Source organism: Amblyomma mixtum, chromosome 2 (genome assembly GCF_055824585.1).
Source record: "Amblyomma mixtum isolate Tamu chromosome 2, ASM5582458v1, whole genome shotgun sequence".
NCBI lineage: Eukaryota > Metazoa > Arthropoda > Arachnida > Ixodida > Ixodidae > Amblyomma > Amblyomma mixtum.
This window is the reverse complement of record NC_143013.1, coordinates 50,418,818-50,437,832: the sequence shown is the minus strand read 5'-3', so window position 1 is coordinate 50,437,832 and position 19,015 is coordinate 50,418,818. Positions and strand designations below refer to the sequence as shown.

Here is a 19,015-nt window from a genome sequence, read left to right as displayed (position 1 = left end):
AGTCGACAAATGTCAGTTGAGCGTCCCTTTAAGCGGCAGCACCGGGCTTCTGTGAATGCGCGAGGATGATTTCGTAGGTGAGGGCAATGCCGCCGGACGCTGTGGTCGTGGATCCCTCGCCGAGCGCTCGCCGCCAGTCGTCCCAGAAGGCATTGCGCCTCTGCGCCGGCACGTTGGCGTCCAGCTTGAAGAACGGCACGTAGGTATCTGCACGCAGCGAAAGAACTGTGTCACTGGGGCAGTCATAAAGTTTAAAGTCGTTAAACAGTCATATAGGACCGTTGCTTGCAGATCATGCGCACAGCAATTCTACCCAAAGTATCCTCAGGTTAGTACGCTATACTTTTTTTTTTATTCGAGAAGTCTGCCTTGAGGCATAAGTTGAGAAAAGGGGCAGTGGAATGTAGGTTACAGAAAGTTAAAAGAAGGAGTGTAGACCAGTTTCGGCGAGGTACTCGCATAGGCTGCTGGTGAAGTGATTGTCCATAGTCCACTTCACATAGTCCCCGTCGCGGTTCCACCACAGGCCGACCTCCTTGAGGAGCCGTTTTCTAATAGGGGCCGTCGCTGGGCAAGTCCACAACAGGTGCCGCACATCACAAATGTCCGGTGCAGCGCCGCAGTGAGGGCGCCTGTCAGTTGCTGGCAGATATTTATCACCCCACCGATAACGGACAGATGGGGTCGGGGCCGCCCCTGCCCGAATCCGGCGCACTGATACCTCCTCCTGCCGAGTTAGACTACGGGGGAGAGGGTGCGAACACGGAGGAATTAGAGCGCGTGTTCGCTGGCGTAGAGCTTGTGAATCGGAGACATGGGAGAGGAACGGATCTGGGGGAAGAGGGGAAGGTGGCGGGTCGTCTGATGTGTCAATGTGAGTCATAGCATCTGCTTGAATGTTATGTGGATCGTGAGCATGACCGCGAATCCAGTGTATGCGTACAGGACATCGGTATTTTGCGCAGAGTAGGTGAATGGATTGTGTAATCTGGAATGTGCGTCGAACAGCCTTAAGCTGTTTAAGGGCGGCGAGGGAGTCTGTATAAATATGAACTGCATTGAATGTGGGAACGAGCGGAAGGGAAACAATGTCATTGTAAATGGCTTGAAGTTCCAATGCCAGGGGTGTACATGTATCAGCGGTGTACGTCGCACGAGAGTTCAGATGCGGATGTGAGGGACTATATGTATACAGCAGTAACTCCCCGCTCTGCAGTATGTGATGCATCGGTGTACAATATGCACCCTTCAGGCAAATGCGCGGCTGATACCGACGGGGAAACAGTGGGGCGATTGTCTGTGAGCTGACAATACGACCACGGAGGGAGCGTCTTTAAACGATGAAGTTGTAGAGACTGTTTGCGAGCTCTGTTTGCCACCCGCTGGTCGATGAGTTCACTGAGAGTATTAATTTGGGCGAACTCCTGAAGCACGGGTATGGGTGTCAAACGAGGCAAAAATGTTATGGCGCGCATAGCCTCACGATTGATAGCTTCAAGGGAGTCCCACTGTCTGCGGGTGAGACGTTGAAATTGTGCCTGATATATTATCCGTGGCTGAAGGATAGAGCGCACAAGCTGGCGGGCCGTATGAGCACGTGCGCCACCAGATCGCATAGCTATGCGACGAATCAGACCTATAGTAGCGTGAGCTGATTTACGTGTGGCTGTCAGCCAAGGGGTGCCAGTCCCAGAGGTATGAAGGAGGAGGCCAAGAATACGAACAGTTTCTACCTGAGGAATCGGAGAAATATCTACTTTAAAGTTTAAAGGGACAGCTTTCCGTAAGCCGGCTTTGTTTCCAATGCGAATGAAACATGACTTAGTAGGCGAGAGGGTTAGACCCAGAGGTGGGAGGCGAGATGTCAAGACATCTAGCGCATGTCTGATGGATAGACGCATCTGGGTGACAGCACCACAAGGTTATGTCATCGGCGTACGCAAGCACACGGATAGAAGGGATGGTCTCTAGGGCTCTAACAAGAGGAATAAAAGCCACATTGAATAATGTGGGGGCGAGAACGGAGCCCTGGGCACTCCTCTATTGGAAGTGAAGTTACCAAAGGGCTTTCCACATGGCGCGGCTCTGGTGTCAGTCCAGAGGCTGCTACTGCGCCCTTCTTTTCTTAGCTTGACGAAAAATAAATGGCACCGACCAAAAAAGAAAGATGGAATGACGTTTCGGCTCCCACACGGAAGCCTTGTTCACAATGAGGCGAAACGGGGAACCGTTGCCTTATATGTATACGCCCTATCACAGAACCCAGACATCTTGCGTATACAGGGGGCAGATTACCACGATTACGGTTCAGTGTATTTGCTGTCGTCTGAATAATCAGCGACTCAAGATTGAGCCGTGATGCTCTGTTCCTCTCTTTCGCTACCACACGTGCCTGTGTCCAGTCAATGTTGTGTTCGGCAGATACCGAATGTTCGGCCAGCGCGTTCGAAGCCATCCGCCGGTTCCTCACGTCATTCTTGTGCTCGCGCAATCTTTCAAAATCCCCTGACTCGCCAATGTACACGGCTGCGCAGTCTGCACATGGGATTGCGTATACGACGCCCGGGAATTTTTCCTTTCTGAGTGGGTCCTTCACTCGCACCAAATCTCCCCTGAGCTTGCGGGCTGGCACATGCGCAGTCTGCACATCTTAGCTTCTTGCGCCATCACTTGCATGTTTTTTTTTCTTATATAGTCGGATACAACTCAAGAACAAGGCGGCTTTTCCCCGTCAAAGGACCCACTTTCAGCCAATGGCGTCGGCCGATTTCCATCAATTGCCAGCGTGACAATACAGGGAGGTGACTATCCCCTTCATATGCCGCTCCCTGCACTGTCACGCTAGCGCCTAAGCTCATGAGAATCGGTCGACGCCATTGGCTGGAAGGGGGGTCATTTTACGGGAAAAGCCGCTTCGTTCTTGAGTTGTATCCGCCTATAGTTGAAAAAGCTTTTCGGCTCCGACGGGCGTTCCTTATCCTGTGACGCCATGGCACCGATAATCTCCTCCGTATAACGCCTCCGCCCTCTACTACCGCCTTTCCGTATGGCGTTCTGGGTGCATGCTGCGGGGGAGAGGGGAGGGGGGGGGGGACTATGATATTCTCGCGACATTGTGGTGGTAGGGCGGCTTTGTCGCATATGCCCCTATCGAATTTTCGGCCGACCCACTCCAAAATGGTTCGGCCTGCCCTCGGTTTACTCAGTCTTTCGAGCTGGGCGATTCACACCGCCTCGACGAGTTCAGTCCAACTATTATGCACCACAATTTCCAACAGGCGGTCTGTGGAGATTGGTAGGCCCAACGCCCTCTTGACGCAACGCCTAATAAGTGCGTCGATCCTATCTTTCTCGTTCGCCCAAATATCGAGGAATGGTGTGGCGTAGCATATTCTGCTAGTGACATGCGCGTGCGTCAATTTCAGGAGGCTACGTTCTTTGAGGCCTCAGCCCTTGAACGCGACCCTCCTGAAGATCCCTGTTACTTGCGCAGCGTAGTTGCTGAGCTTCTTGATGGTTCCTTTGTTATACCCGTCCTACTGAATAAAGAGTCCGAGGATCCTGATTTTATTACCTTCCGGCACTAAAAGGGCCGGGAAATTTAGGGCAGGAGAGGTAGCCTACGTGGACGCAGTGAGTGGCAGGTCGGGGGGGGGGGGGGAGGGGGGTGCATCGGTAGTCGATGGTCGAGGTGCACCAGTCTCTGCCGCCTCCATTAAGAGTAGAAACGTAGATACGGCTGAGGAGATAGCAATAGCGTTCGCTTGCGCCGGAACAAAGGCTAGTTTGATTCTCAGCGACAGTAAAACTGCAATACGGAACATCTGACAGGGCAAGGTCTCGCGGTAAACGGCTCGCATCCTGTTGGCAGCCAAATTTGACCGCAAGAACACCTTAATTTGCGTCCCGGCACACACATCCGTCCCCGGTACCGAGGCGGCCCACGCGTTAGCCCGAGATCTCTACTTTCCGGTAACTGTAGAGACGTCCGGCTGGCAGGGGATGGACGAACGTTTGCAAACGCGCGGAAATTGTTGAGAACTATAGGTTAGGAAGACGCCTGATGCCACCACCGGATCCAAGCTTAAGCAATAAAGAGGCCGTTGCCTGGGGAAGATTACAGGCCGAAAATTTTGCAAACCCTGTCTGGTTGTTTCGCACCCAGGTAGACGATAGGAAAGATGATAAATGTAAGACCTGCGAAGCGAGGGGGACCCTCGATCACATAATTTGGCAATGCCCCGGATCCCCGGGCGCTGGAGACAATATTGAAAGTAGAGAAGCCTGGGAGGCCTTGCTGCGGAGCGAGGACTCCGCCTACCAGCAACGAGCTGTCCGCTTGGCGGCTGAGGCCGCGAAGAACCAATGTATCTTCGCCAGTCTTTAGTCGCGGAGGTCTCGGCCCCATGCAGTCCCCTAAGCCTGTGTGCCAGGAGCGGGGGGGGGGGGGGGGGGCTCTTACATTGGTGGAAATAAAGTTTTAATTATCATCATCATCATTTCCTCCATCTAGTCTCCTCTACCATCCCAGTGACTCTGCTTTCAACCTTTCCTTAATCCCTCCGTGGTTCGGGTTTCCACCCCTAGTGAGACAGTGCAGTTTGCGCGCGTTTACTTCCCTCACAATACATTATGCGGAGCGCCGCGGTTGGTGGCAAAGACACGTGGCGTGAAACAGCACTGCAGTGACGATTGTATGCACGGCTACGACACAAGTGACCACGTCACTACGGATTCAAAGTTCAACCACAAGTCCACTCTTGTCTCCCGTTCACTCTCCCTTGATTCCACACCTCACGCCGTTCTGCTCACTTGAGCGCTTCGAACGTCTTCCGAATGGGTCAATCTTCCCTCCTGCCTGAATCTCAATTCACTCACTGAGGCAGGCGTCCACGCTCGGGAAAGTCCAGATGCTGGAGTAAGTACGGCAGGCGACCATGTCCAGTCCCGCCGCAGCCACAGCGCTCCGCTCGCGGGCGACCAACTCTTTCTGGGGTACAGGCTCGTCCATGCAGTAGCGTTCAGCGAACATCGCGGCCAGGTTCTGCGCAACCGAAGAAGACCCCGAGGCAGTCACCTTTATTAATGCGAGAGCATTATACCAGGTATTTCACGGAAGTCTTTCAAAAATTTTGAAAAAGATAGGCTCTTTGGAGTAAAAGTTTACAGCTTTCGGCTGCTGACCCGAAAGGCGCGGGTTGGATCCCGGCCGCGGCGGGCGAATTTCGATGAGGGCGAAATCTAGAGGCCCGTGTGCTGTGCGATGTCAGTGCACGTTAAAGGACCCCATGTGGTCGAAATTTCCGGGGTCCTTCACTACGGCGTCCCTCATCGGTTGAGTTGCTTTGGGGCGTTAAACCCCAAAAAACCAAACCAATAAACGCGCGCTCTGACAGCGAAAAACGGAAACGTGCTGCCACTGACAGATGTATTAGCAGTGCTGGCGGACACCGGTGAACCGTGTTAAGTAGTAAGGTGGCTAACTAACTTTTAATATCTTTTCAACTAGTAGATTTAGGAGCCTAGTTGCAATAAGACATTGGTAGCTGATCGTTAGTAATAGCCATATTAGTTCATAAAATTTCGAAAACGCAATTACCGTTTGTGCTGTGGCTGGACAAAATTGGACTTTTTCGACTAGTTACATGCACTGGAAAGGTTGCTTTGCCTATGTGCGTTTCGAAAGCGCATGTATTTTGGCACGATGTAGCCAAATTTCGTTATACCACAGCACCGAGGATAACCGCGTTTTTGCAATTCTACAAACTGATACGCCTGTTACTAACGACCAGCTACAAATCTCTATTTGCAACTAGGCGCCTAACTCTAATATTTAAAAAGTTAAGTATTAAAGTTATTTAGCAAGCTTAGTACTGAAGACGATTCACCGGTTTTCTGGTGTCCGCCAACACTGGTAATACAGGTACTATGCAGGAAAAAAACAAACATATTTTTACCTCCAAAAGCCTGTTTTTGAAAATTTTTGAATGTCTTCTCTGAAAAGTCTTCCCTGAAACAGCACAAAGCCGGCGTCTGTTGCCGTCTATGCCACGAAACTCCTCAGTGACGTCACCATGCTCACGCATGACGTCAGCAGTAGACCATAAGACAATGACGTCTGCAGCAAAGGAGAAAAATAAAATTTCTACTGGAGATGCGAAAACAACAGACCTTCAGATTCCGAGGCGAGCACGCAATCCATAGGCCGCAATACTTTTTTTTAAAGGCGAAAGCCTTTAATGACTCAGACTCGCGGCCATGACTGTGTCCGTCCGTCCATCCGTTACATAAAACGTTTGCGATTTGTGGCGTTTACAACAGATGATGCCACCCATCTGAGCCTGCTAACCACTATGCTACGCCGATTTCCTGCCAACGCATATGCAGTTCTCCTTGTCTAGCGTAAGGAGCCTGTTGTGCGTAAGCGGTGCAGGCAGGGGCATATTATTTTTATTTCCTTTTGGTTGCCCCAACCTACCAAATGTCTAGCGTAAGGACGCTGGAGAGCGTTGTTGGAAAATATTTTCGCCTCATCGCACTTTAGATCACCGATGTGCCCCCTCGAAATTTTTTAACATGATATTTATTGCACTAAAGTTAAATAGTTCATGTAAATAGCCCACAAAGCCGTTGGCGAATAAAGGTGAACTTATTGTATGCGTTTCCTTACGAATATATGCTAATCAATAGGTTTGTCATTACAAAGGAAGGAAGAATCCCTAAAAAGCAACTACACCATTTTTTTTAGAATTCCGCGATATTCTAGGATTCAAATCTTTAGAGCCTATAGATAAAGGACGCGAAGTGGTTTTGCGCTGGCACTTAAGATAGTGACGCAATCGACGACTGAATTTTAGGCTTCTTCTCAAAGCACCGGACGTACGCGGGGAAGCTCGGTGTGACGTCACGGAAGGGAAGATTTCACATTTCCGCAGCCGTAAGCCACACCCTGCCGTGTCTCGTTCAATACTGCCAAACATCGTTCGGAGGGCTTTGCCATCGGTGGCATAGTCTTTTTTCCTTCAAAGCAGGCGTTTGTGGGTTGGAAATGAACCGATACCTTCGATGACGTCATCAGGCGCCCACACTTGGCGTTGTGGGCTGCGGAGAAGCTTGAAGACCGTCGCGATTTTAATCGGCGATTACGTCACCATTTCAAATTCATGCTTTACCTGCAAGTTTCACACATTCGACCCCTTTAAGCTCTTTCATTTCTAAAACCTATGCAGTTGACCTTTAATGAACCTCGCAACAGAGCTCACGATGAGACAGCGCTTTCGCATTCAAAGCACGCGTAAGCAGTCTGATGTGACCTCCGTAATATTTTTTTTATGAGCCAGAGTACGGACACGTCAGCAGCAAGAAAGCAAGAGGACACAGGCGGAGGGCAGCGCTCAGAATGTGTTCCGAAAATGGAACGTGGTATACGTATGTACCCAGTATGCAGTCACAGCAATTTATATGCGAAGTCTCTGGCGAGTTTTTTTGGTCTAACCACGGGCTGCGATCGCCTCAATGGAGCATGCGTGTGCTGAACGGAATAGTGGCACAGCTGGGACGATCTGACGAGGCCTTCCTCGTAAAATCGCTATGCAAATTTGTTTGCTTCCAGTACGCAGGCAATGAACCTAAACTTAGCTTCCCTCACTATTTCGGAAATGGCGCGCACACACGCTTACACATTAAGCGTGACATTGGGCACATACTAGGTATGGGTGCTTAAGGGGTGGACATTCCCAAACATTCTGGACAAAAGAATTTTTGAGTGGGGAACCCTTTATGAACGCATTTTTTAAATATAATGTAAGATTTCACTCTAACAATCAATATATCCGCAGATCACCCGCCGGCAGTCTTGAACATTTTTTGTATCAACGTTTTTGCTATCGTCAAAACCGTTCCCCATTGGCTTTCTATGGGAGGCTTAACTGTTCGAGCCAATAGATGGAAACATTAGAAAAGAAAGATTTTGCTACATATCAGAAGAATGGATCATTACCTTCAATAATTCCATAACAGTACGTAACAATTTTTAAAATTGCTGTCCAAAATTGTTGGACATGGGACAGCGAACTCGCAGTTTTTGTAGTCCAAAGTTTCCTGCTTGTAAGAAAAATTTCACGGAGTGGGTTTTCCTAAAGCTTTGTATGAGAAGCATATTTCCTGTAGCTGGTAATGAATAAGCAAATGAGCATTAAAAAATCTCTGCCTCTCCCGTAACCGAGAGTAGAGTAAGCATGAAATGTTTACGGGCATAACATATTGGTTGTAGATGGTACTAGTCAAAATCTTGAAATGAGTCTAGTGTTCAACACACCATACCACACTCTTCTTGTTGCGTCGAAGCGATCGCCTGCAATAGTGCGGGCTTAGGTAGGCAGCCGCGAACCGTGGCGGCCTTGTCGCTTTCGGGAGCGGCCGCATAATCATGGCGTTGTCGGCAGGGGCGAGCAGTCTTCTGCTGTGGCGTGTCACTCGCAAAGCGATCGCTTTCCGCAAGACGCTTCCTACCTCTCAGACACGACGAGAAGCAGGTCTGACTAGAACGTATCTGCAGCGCGTTCGAATACTCCGCGAGCGTGTATACATCTGCCTGCCAAAGGGGGAAACTTTATGAGCTGAAGGACCAGCGGCTGGTCTTTTATATGCGTGAGTGTGGGACCGTAGCGCCATCCTTGGGGACGGCGCGGAAGCGCGGCCCTCTGTCTTAGAGAATCTCGTTAAATCTCGTACGGTGCACGGATGCTCTCGTTTCAGTGCCCGGATGAGTGGAATTCAGTGCCCGGATGAGTGGAATTCAGTGCCCGGATGTTGGCTCTCGGTCTCGGCGTGACGTCACCACACTGCCGACAACGGGAGCTAAAAGCATTGCATGCTTAATACAGAGTTCGTAATTTAGAACCAATGAGTTAGACATTCGTGACATTACTTCTTTAAAACAGCCGTAGGCTCGATCATTGGTAATCACCCTAGTAAATAGCACGGCTGTACGAAATGATGTTAGTTTATGATCAGGCGTTTTATTAACACGTTTGTACCTTGTAATTATGCTCGGCTTGTGTTATTATCTTGCTTCTATTCTATATGAACTAGACCAATTAGACTGCCAAGTCACATGCACAGCGTCGCATTGCAGCTTACTGCCCCGTAGGGGACGTCCGTCTACACACAAGAAAGTGGCAGTGCTCGCCCGCCATCCGGCCTTGGCGATGCCTTCAAACGCCTTTCGTATACGCGGCTACATAAAGTTCCCGTTAGAAACTTAGGCGAGCCTTTCTATCTCTTGAGAGGCGTAGTTCGTACTTTTCGAGCTTATTCAGCACCTGATTTATATGCATTTAAACCATTGCAGCTGCACGAAAACTTCTTATTAAGCAGTTGTAGAGCGTCGAAAGAAGTCTCTAATGGAAAATATGTGAAAAAAAAAAAGCGTCATTCATCGCATCCTTTCCATGTTGTGAAGTATGCGTGGGAAACCACAGAGGTGGGCAAGATTTTGGTCACTTACATGCGCTCAGACTTTTTAATAGTGTGTTGTGCCTAAGGCTGTCATGCGCTAAGACAGTTTAATATACATTAAATTATTACACGCCTATTTTCTCTGGGCAGCTGCATGGCTCTAGTTAGGTGGGATGCCCTGAATGTTCTCCACCCCTTGCAGTAATCGGTGGTGTAGCTCCTGACGTTTCTTTGCTAGAAATAGTCAAAGCGATCTCTCACCGGCATGTACCGCCTCCACTCCTCGTGCTGGTACAGCCTGTGCCAGACGTCCGTGATGCCGGTCCTGGTGAAGTAGACGACCAAACATTCTCCGCCGTCCTTCAGCAGCCGATGGATGTTGCGGTACGCCCTGTCCAGGTCCCACACGTAGTGGAACGTCAGGAAAGAGTAGACGCGGTCGAACGGACCGTACTTGTCCACTATGACCTGGGGATTGCCGTGATCGATGTCCAGGAGCTCGAAGAGCACTTCCGGCGCCTCGTGATGGGTTCGTGCGTACTCCAGCATATCCCGGGAAATATCAGATCCAACGAAGCGTCTGTAAGGATGCAGTCGCGGAAGTAGGTGTTCCACGAGGAAGTTGCCGGGTCCGCAGCCGATATCGAGATATTGGTGCTGGTCTCTCGCTGGTTGTCTGAAGCGGGTGATTTCCAAGGCTTTAAGGTTGTCCTTGTAGGAGAGCACCTTAAGCCAGGTGAAGGATTCTGGGTCGAGGTCGGACGTTTTCTGCTCCGTTCCCTGAGGGTCTTGCATGACGCCTAAATAATCCGCGGACGTCGATGCAAGCTTTTGTTGCAAGGCACACGGAAAGCACAGGCGCGTGAGAAACGCGTCACTCGTGCTTTTATGAGGGGCAGGCCAATTCCGCTGCGCAGTTGCTCCTGAAACAAACAGAAAAAGCCTGCTACAAATGCACCGGAGTCATCTAAGCTCGCGAAACTGAGCAGATGCAAACGAAATCGTCTTTTGTATTCTAGGGATGTAGTAAGCAAAGCTGGCGTAGTTCCCGTTTCACCATCGGTGAGAAAATACGAACAGGTTTTGTTAAACCTATACAGAGGTCGTGTGTGGGTACGTGCTGAATAAAGTACAGGCCTTTCAGAAACGCGAGGCATTTGTTGTAACGAGACAGGGAGGCTTGACTGACACATGCCACGCGTTTGTCCCTTGAGCGAGGTGCGTTTCCGGAGTAAAAAATAGGACGAGGCTTCGTATGAGCACGCCATGTGATGTGTTGAGACGCGCTGTGTGCGTAGTTGCACGCTTGGGCCGACTACAGGTCGACTGGCACCCTTCGCCCTTCACATGTTGTGGGGAAAATGCATTTATCGTCCTCTATAGTTGCACAAGTTTCATAACAACGCAGTGAGGCAAAAAAAAGAGAGAAATGAATGTATAACGAAAGATGCGTTAAAGTCGTTCAAATGCACCTGAAACTGGCTGCAGCACTGTTATGGAAATGTTGTGTCCCCTTATTGCTTTTGTGTGTGTGCGCCCCCGCATCCTCCTCCTAACGACCACTCGCATCCTCCTCCTGTTTTGGGAAGCCACTCCCTCCCGTGGACGCTTCTCCGCTCCCTCCTTTCTTCGGGCGGCCAGTTCGGCTCCTGCCTCGGTCGACGCTGGTCGCACCCTCATCGGCTTTAAATAAACGAAGTCTTAAAGTACCGTGTGCGTCTTTCGCTGCATTCAACACAGCGACCGGACACGACAGTGGCGACGAGAAAGTGGATTCGACCCGCGCTACGCAACGCTATTGACAAGCCATGGTTACGCGAGGGTTTCCCAATCAGATACCAGAGTTCAACGGCTCATCGTGGTCATCGTGGGTTGGACGCCTTCAGTTCTACTTTGAAGCTAACAACATCACAGACCCAGCCTTGAAGAGGGCCAACCTGCTGACGCTGTGCGGGGAGCAGACCTACGATACTGTCTGCGCCCTTATTCAGCCAAGCACACCAGCGGCAGTGTCTTACGACGACATCGTAAAAGCGCTGCAAAAGCACTACGACCCAAGGCCATCCGAGGTCTACAGCCGGGCTCGCTTCCAACGACGAGATCAACTGGGAGGAGAAACTGTGAGCGCCTACGTAGCCGCGCTCAAGAAGCTCGCTGCCGACTGCAATTTTGGAACGCTGTCGACAACAGCTACCGGGCAGGAGGGAGACGCAGCTTCTTCTGCTAACACCACCATGCTTCCCTTGGACGTGATGTTACGCGACAGATTTGTGTGCGGACTGAGTGACGAGTCACTGCAGCAGCGCCTGTTCGCTGAGAAGGACCTCACATTCAGCAAAGCTTACGACATCGCCGTTCGAGCGGAGAGCGCCGGTCACCAGCAGAGAGGGATTCGCCGGAACACCGAGCCGGTACACCAGACAAGCAACCAGGTGCGCAAGCCTTCTGTTGTTGTAAAATCGGTCAAAAAGGCACAACGCTGCTGGCGGTGTGACGACCAACACAACCCCCAGGGATGTCGATTCCAGTCAGCCACGTGTAATTTTTGCCACAAGCGAGGGCATATCGAAAGAGCATGCATTACGAAACGGAGACTTGCCAAGATAAAGTCACCTTCCCAGCCTAATCACAGCGTCAACGCCTCAGAGAATACGCCGCTATCTGATCTCCATGGAACAACATCAGCAACACCATCTGTGTTGTACGACCTGAACACCATGAATCTCGGCACGCGACCGAAGATTTTTACAGAAGTAAGCGTACATCACCAGCTGATTAAGTTCGAGGTGGACTCCGGCGCAGCCTGTACTCTGATCAGTGAGGACACGTTCCGAACTTCATGGCCATCTGACGCACCCGCCCTGCAACAAGACGACACGCACCTGCGAACGTGGTCAGGACAGAATCTGCCACTATTGGGCTCTGCCAACGTGCAGGTTAACTACAACGGCCAGACCCATACGCTACCTCTGCTTGTTGTGAAGGGCACAGGATCAAGCCTTCTAGGGAGAAACTGGTTTTCTCCACTAGGCGTGATGATATGCGGCATACACCAGACGCCGAGCCAGAACATGGTTGAGCAACTGCAAGAGAAATACGAAAGAGTATTCTCGGAAGAGATTCCAGGAAACGAAGGGCCCCCGGTCACACTGGAGTTGTTGGACAACGCGCAACCCAAATTTCTGAAGGCCAGGCCGGTGCCGTTTGCTCTCCGAGATTCAGTTGAAAAAGAGTTGGACAAACTGGAGCAGCAAGGTGTCATCGAGCCGACGCAGCATTCAGAATGGGCCACACCACTTGTCGTAGTTCGCAAGAAGAACGGAACCATACGCCTCTGCGGAGACTACCGGAGCACCGTCAATCTTGCGACTAAAGCGTCCTCTTACCCGCTACCGACACCTGAAGAAGTATTCAGTGTACTACGTGGCGCAAGAGTCTTCAGCACATTGGACCTCACCCAGGCGTATCAGCAGCTGAAGGTGAGCGAGTCAACTGCTGAATTATTGGCAATTAACACACTGAAAGGCTTGTACAAAGTCAAGCGACTGCCTTTTGGCGTAGCTGCAGCCCCGGCCATATTTCAAAAATTCATGGAGACAGTGCTTCAGGGCATCCCAGGAGTTTGTGTCTACCTTGACGATGTCATCATCAGTGGCACTTCCACTGAAGAGCATGCAGTGCGCCTAGAGCTCGTTCTCGAAAGGCTAGCAAACGCTAATTTGTGCATAAGCAAATCGAAGTGCTGTTTTGCGGTGCCAGAGGTGCAATTTCTGGGACACCGAATTGATGCGGAAGGCATTCACCCTACCGAGGACAAAGTGCGAGCGATCACAGAAGCACGAGCTCCAACAAACAAGCAGGAGCTACAGGCTTTTCTCGGACTCTTGACGTTCTACGACCGGTTCTTGGAACAAAGAGCTACCGTGGCCAACGACTTATACCAACTCCTTCGGAAAGATGTGACATGGACATGGTCGCCACGCCATCAGCAGTCATTCGATGCCCTGAAAGACCTGATTCGAAGATGTACAGTCCTCCGCCACTACGACGAAAGGAAGCCTCTGCTTTTGGCTTGCGACGCATCACCGTACGGAGTCGGCGCGGTTCTATCGCAAACTGACGAGCAAGGAAGGGAAGCTCCCATCGCCTTCGCCTCACGTACGTTGTCGCAAGCAGAACGCAACTACGCGCAACTTGACAAAGAAGGGCTAGCCATCGTCTACGCGGCGACAGATTTTCACCAGTACATTGCCGGCCGGAAGGTGACCTTTATAACCGATCACCGACCGCTATTGGGCATTCTGGGACCACAAAGGCCTATGCCACCAACTTTGTCTCCGCGAATGACACGTTGGTGCATCAAACTCTCAGCGTACGACTACGCTCTGGTCTACCGCAATGGGAGTAAACATCAAAACGCCGATGCGCTAAGCCGTCTGCCACTAGACGCAACTGTTGACGAACCATTTCCACCAGGAGACGTTCTGATGTTCGAAGCACTGCCAGAACCTCCGCTTACAGCAGGCACAGTTGCAGCATCTACGCAGAAGTGCGCAGCTCTCCGGCTAGTTTACACAGCTGTTCAACAAGGCAACGTGCACAAACTCAAAGGGGACAACTTCGACGCTTACCGCAGGCGAGCTACAGAGTTGAGCACCCATCGCGGCTGCATCATATTTGGGTCCCGAGTTGTGATGCCGAGAGAACTACGCGCACAAGCTATGTCTCTCATCCACGCCGGACATCGGGGCATCGTTGCAATGAAAAAGTGTGCCAGAAGCTACATGTGGTGGCCTGGCATTGACAACGACATCGAAACAGTGGTGCGAGAATGCAAGCCTTGCCAGAGCAGCCGGAGCGCCCCGCCGAAAGCTCCTGTCCCAGAATGGGAAAAGCCAGACACACCATGGCACACACTGCACATTGATTTTGCAGGACCAATTGAGGGCTGCACTTTCCTTGTGGTCGTAGACGCCTACACAAAGTGGCTTGAGATAAGGCAAATGGGACAGACGACTTCGGCAGCAGTCATTGACAACCTCCGATCACTATTTGCAACGTTCGGCCTGCCACGCAAGGTAGTATCTGACAACGGAACACCGTTTGTGTCTGCGGAGATTCTCAAGTTTTATCGCGACAACGGGATCTCCTCAGTTACATCGGCCCCCTACCACCCAGCGACAAACGGACAAGCCGAGCGCTACGTAGCCGAGCTAAAACGCGCCCTTGAAAGAGATCAGACAGGCTCGCTGCAGCGCCGCCTTGCGCGCTTTCTCTTCAAGCAGCACACGACGGTTCAGAGCACAACAGGCGAGACCCCCTCGAAAATGATGTTCGAGCGTGAAATGCGAACCCAGCTCACAGCCATCCTCCCCGAGCCAAAGGCAGAGACGTTCCGGGAAGAAAATGCAATTCCGCGCTGCGGCACGCTTAATGAGGGGCAGCGCGTCCTCGCCCGACAGTTTCTGAAAAAGCCACGCTGGGAGGAAGCTACAATTGTCAGACGCATAGGCCTGCGCTCTTGGCTCGTCAACATACATGGCACAGTAGCACGCCGACATCTCAACCAGCTGCGTAGATTTACGACGCCGTCTGAGAGCTGTCCGCCAGCGGAGAGAACACGTGCACCATCTTCCCACATAGCCTGGCACCTCTTCCCGGAAGAAGAGACTTCGCCCAGGACAGACCTAGGAGACACAGCGAACAACAGCCAGCCTACAAGTGTTTCTCCCCCGAGCGCACAAAGCCAGCGCGCCTCCACGCGTGAGCGCCGACCCCCTGCACGATACCAGGCAACTTTCTAAGGGGGAAGGAAGTGTTGTGTCCCCTTATTGCTTTTGTGTGTGTGCGCCCCCGCATCCTCCTCCTAACGACCACTCGCATCCTCCTCCTGTTTTGGGAAGCCACTCCCTCCCGTGGACGCTTCTCCGCTCCCTCCTTTCTTCGGGCGGCCAGTTCGGCTCCTGCCTCGGTCGACGCTGGTCGCACCCTCATCGGCTTTAAATAAACGAAGTCTTAAAGTACCGTGTGCGTCTTTCGCTGCATTCAACACAGCGACCGGACACGACAGGAAATATTGACGGTAATGGTCCATTCTTGCGATATGCAGCGTACTCTTTCTTCTAAAGTTTTTCCATCACACTCATGAAGCCGTAAAGGCTGCAATAGAAATCCTATGGGGAACGCTTTTGACGATAGCAAGAACGTTAATCACGGAAAAATGTAAGCCTGCTGACGGGAGATGTACGGATATATTGCCTGAAGTCTTACAGTATATGTAAAAATTGCATTTATGAAGTCATTCCCGTTCAACAAAACTTTTGTCCGGAATTGCTGGATATGCGTGTGTACAACAGCCAGCCTACGTCGCCATATTAACCATGAAAGCGCATGCTTACCTTTCAGCGTTGTCTATTTCTGCGCGAAATAGAAAAAAAAATAGAGAGAGAAAAGTATACAACAGCTGTACCTTACCGGTACTCACCTATGGGGCAGAAACGTGGAGGCTAACGAAGAGGGTTCAGCTTAAGTTAAGGCTATGGTTAAGAACAGCGCAGTGAGCTATGGAAAGAAAAATGATAGGTGTAACGTTAAGAGATCGGAAGAGGACGGAGTGGGTGAGGGAACAAACGCGGGTTAATGATATCCTAGTTGAAATCAAGAGGAAGAAATGGGCTTGGGCAGGGCATGTAATGCGAAGGCAAGATAACCGCTGGTCCTTAAGGGTTACGGAATGGATTCCAAGAGAAGGCAAGCGTAGCAGGGGGTGGCAGAAAGTTAGGTGGGCGGATGAGATTAAGAAGTTTGCGGGGATACAGTGGCCGCAACTGGCAAAGGATAGGGTTAATTGGAGAGACATAGGAGAGGCCTTTGCCATGCAGTGGGCGTAGTCACGCTGCTGCTGCTGATGATGATTTCTGCGCTCCCGTCATGCACAGTGCAGCACGAGCAAGTCTCGCGACGATGCAGTGCAATCGGAGATGTCACAGCGCAAACAAATTAGTGACTAAACGATGCCAGCATGTTCAGTGGCATCTATGAAACAGGCAAGCAGTGGAAGACAATTTAAACCAGAAATGCAGTCGTCCACACAGCTGTCTATAAAGCGCTCGAACGGCGAACTCGGGAGTGTATTTTTGCCGTTCAAGTGTGGCCTAGGGCTCCACACCTGGCCTTGGCCATGCATATTCCCATGAATTGTGCTCAATATATTCCAATGTCTTTAAAAGCTATATCGGGCTAGCCAGGAAGCGGCTATTGGTATAAATACGCAGCAGAGCACACTGTTCGAACGCTCTAGGGAAGTGTGTTGTCGAGAGTACCTAGCAGACTATTTCCCATGATTCTTAGTTTCTTCGGAAACGCACTTCACCCTCTGAATGCTTCACTGGTTATCCTGGCCAATTTCTGGACATGCCCCATGTAGAAACAATACCAATCTAGTATACCGACTTCACAATGGTTAAGGAAATATATAATCCAAAGTTTGCTATAGCATTGCCAGGTATGTTTATGCCATTTTCTGTCGATTTTGTGTCTGCAAATGACGATCGGCTACATTTTAAAGGTGTTTGTATTTTCCGAAGAAGACTCATTTTATGCTATTACTTCTCGAATTCGGTGTATAGGTTTCATAAACGGCAAAAAGGGGAGCTAATTTTTTTAACCATTTTGTTAACTTTAATTTTGGCAGGTATTATATTGCAATGGGAATATATGTTCAAATATAATGATTGCACGGCATAATCTTACAGTTTATATTCTGGACCAAAGCGCTAGATACACAAGGGTTTTGAGCGATTTTCGAAATATTTTTAGCGGTGAATAGCGTTTTTATTTCAAAATAGGGCCCCACGGTGGCTCAGTGGTTATACGGTGAAAGACGTGGGTTCGAACCCGGCCGCGGTGGCAGAATTTCGATGGATGGTGCTGGTGGAAAACATATACGTACAGATACACTTCAGGAGGTTATGCATGAGCTGACCCAGAGGGGGCAACCCTTACAAGTACTAGGTGGAGGTACCTAGTTCGGGACCCCACTGGCGTCGGCCGCCGCCCGGGCTCGCGCGACCAAGGCCCGTTGGGGCTGCAGGTCAGAGCAGCCGAGCAGGGTCGCCTCCCAGTCCTCCGGGGTCGGGTTGGGGTGAGGAGGGATCGCAGGGTTGGAGGGGCAGGCCCACACCATGTGGTAGATGTCCGAAGACTTCTCCGCGCAGTGCGGACAGCTGCCCGAGAAAGAAGGGTCGAAGTGTTCGAGAGCTCCGGGCACAGCAAGGTGCCCGGCAGGCGAAGCAGAAGCCGCTCCTCCGCCTTTGAGAGACATTTACACGGGCGGGGATAATGACCGTGGCCAGACTGAATAAGTAAAACAATGTCTTTGAAGGAGTAAGCGGGAGTGAATTCGAGTTCCTGATCGTCGGGGTCGGAGGGGAATGTCCGGTGAGATGTGAGCAGGAGCCCAAACGATACGCCGGTGAGCGGGGCCCCCGGTGTAGACGCTGTTTTGGAGTATGCGGTAGGCTAGACACGGTACCCAACCCTGCTCGACGTTCCGACAGGCCCCTCGCGAGTCGGAAATAATTGTTTTTGAATTGCGATCAGATGCAGCCAACGCAATAGCGACCTCCTCCGCGTGTGTTATGTCACGGGCTCGGAAAGTAAGGCCGTTCACTGTTTTGGATTGGTGGACGACTGCGGCCGTGTGCCATCCCCCGTGGTGGGGGTCGGAGGCATCTACGTAGAATACACCGGGTTTCGATCCATAGTGGCGGGCTAGGGCTTCCGCCCGCGTCAGGCGCCGGCCATTATGGTCCTCACGGTTCATGTTCGCGGGAAGAGGGCGCACGTGAAGGGCGCATCTCCACTGGGATAGAATACGTACGCGCTCTTCTATAAGAGTGGTGTGTTGGATGTGTAGTCGGGCAAGGAGGCGGCGACCTGACGATGTCTCCGAGAGACGTGCGTATTGGTTGGTCAAGTGGGCTTCCCGGAGCTCCCGAAATGTGTTCACCATGCCCAGCCCCAGGAGGCGCCTGTTGGAGGTGTTCGCGGGGAGGTCCAGAGCCCGCTTAATAATTTTGCGCAGGATGACTTCGAGTGAATCCTCGTCTTGCTTCCGCAGGTGGAGGTATGGAGTCGAATATAGAATTCGTCTGGTTACAAATGCATGCGCCAGCCGCAAGGCGTCCTTACATCGTGACCCCCCGCGCTTGCTAGAAATCCGGCGGACAAAGCGGCCCACCTGGTCCCCCACCTGACGGAGTTTGACCAATGTTGTTTCTGACCGTCTGTCTTGATGTATAATGAGCCCCAGTACCCGGACCTCAGCTTTTTCAGGGATTGTACCTGTCTCAAGAGACAATGAAATTTCGGCTGTGCACTTTGGTGAGGGGCGTACGTGCACAAATTCAGACTTTTGGGTGGAGCATTTGAGGCCGCAGCGGCGAGCATAACGGTCCACTATGGTCGCCGCCTCCTGCAGGTTGGCCTCAATGTCTCCAAGGGAACCCCGTGTGGCCCACAGGGTGGTGTCATCGGCGTACAGCGCATGCTGCAC

At 51.3% G+C, this 19,015-nt stretch overlaps 1 protein-coding gene across 1 annotated transcript; it reads right to left on the bottom strand.

Moving 5' to 3' along the window:
• LOC149359319 (juvenile hormone acid O-methyltransferase-like) lies at positions 1–10,609 on the bottom strand. Its single transcript, XM_089569022.1, has 3 exons — positions 9,721–10,609; positions 4,879–5,044; positions 1–207 (listed from the first exon to the last, which is right to left on the bottom strand). Exons 1-3 carry the CDS (start codon positions 10,252–10,254, stop codon positions 29–31), a joined length of 879 nt encoding a protein of 292 aa, XP_089425148.1. The 5' UTR covers positions 10,255–10,609; the 3' UTR covers positions 1–28.
• Between the last annotated feature and the right edge of the window lie 8,406 nt (positions 10,610–19,015).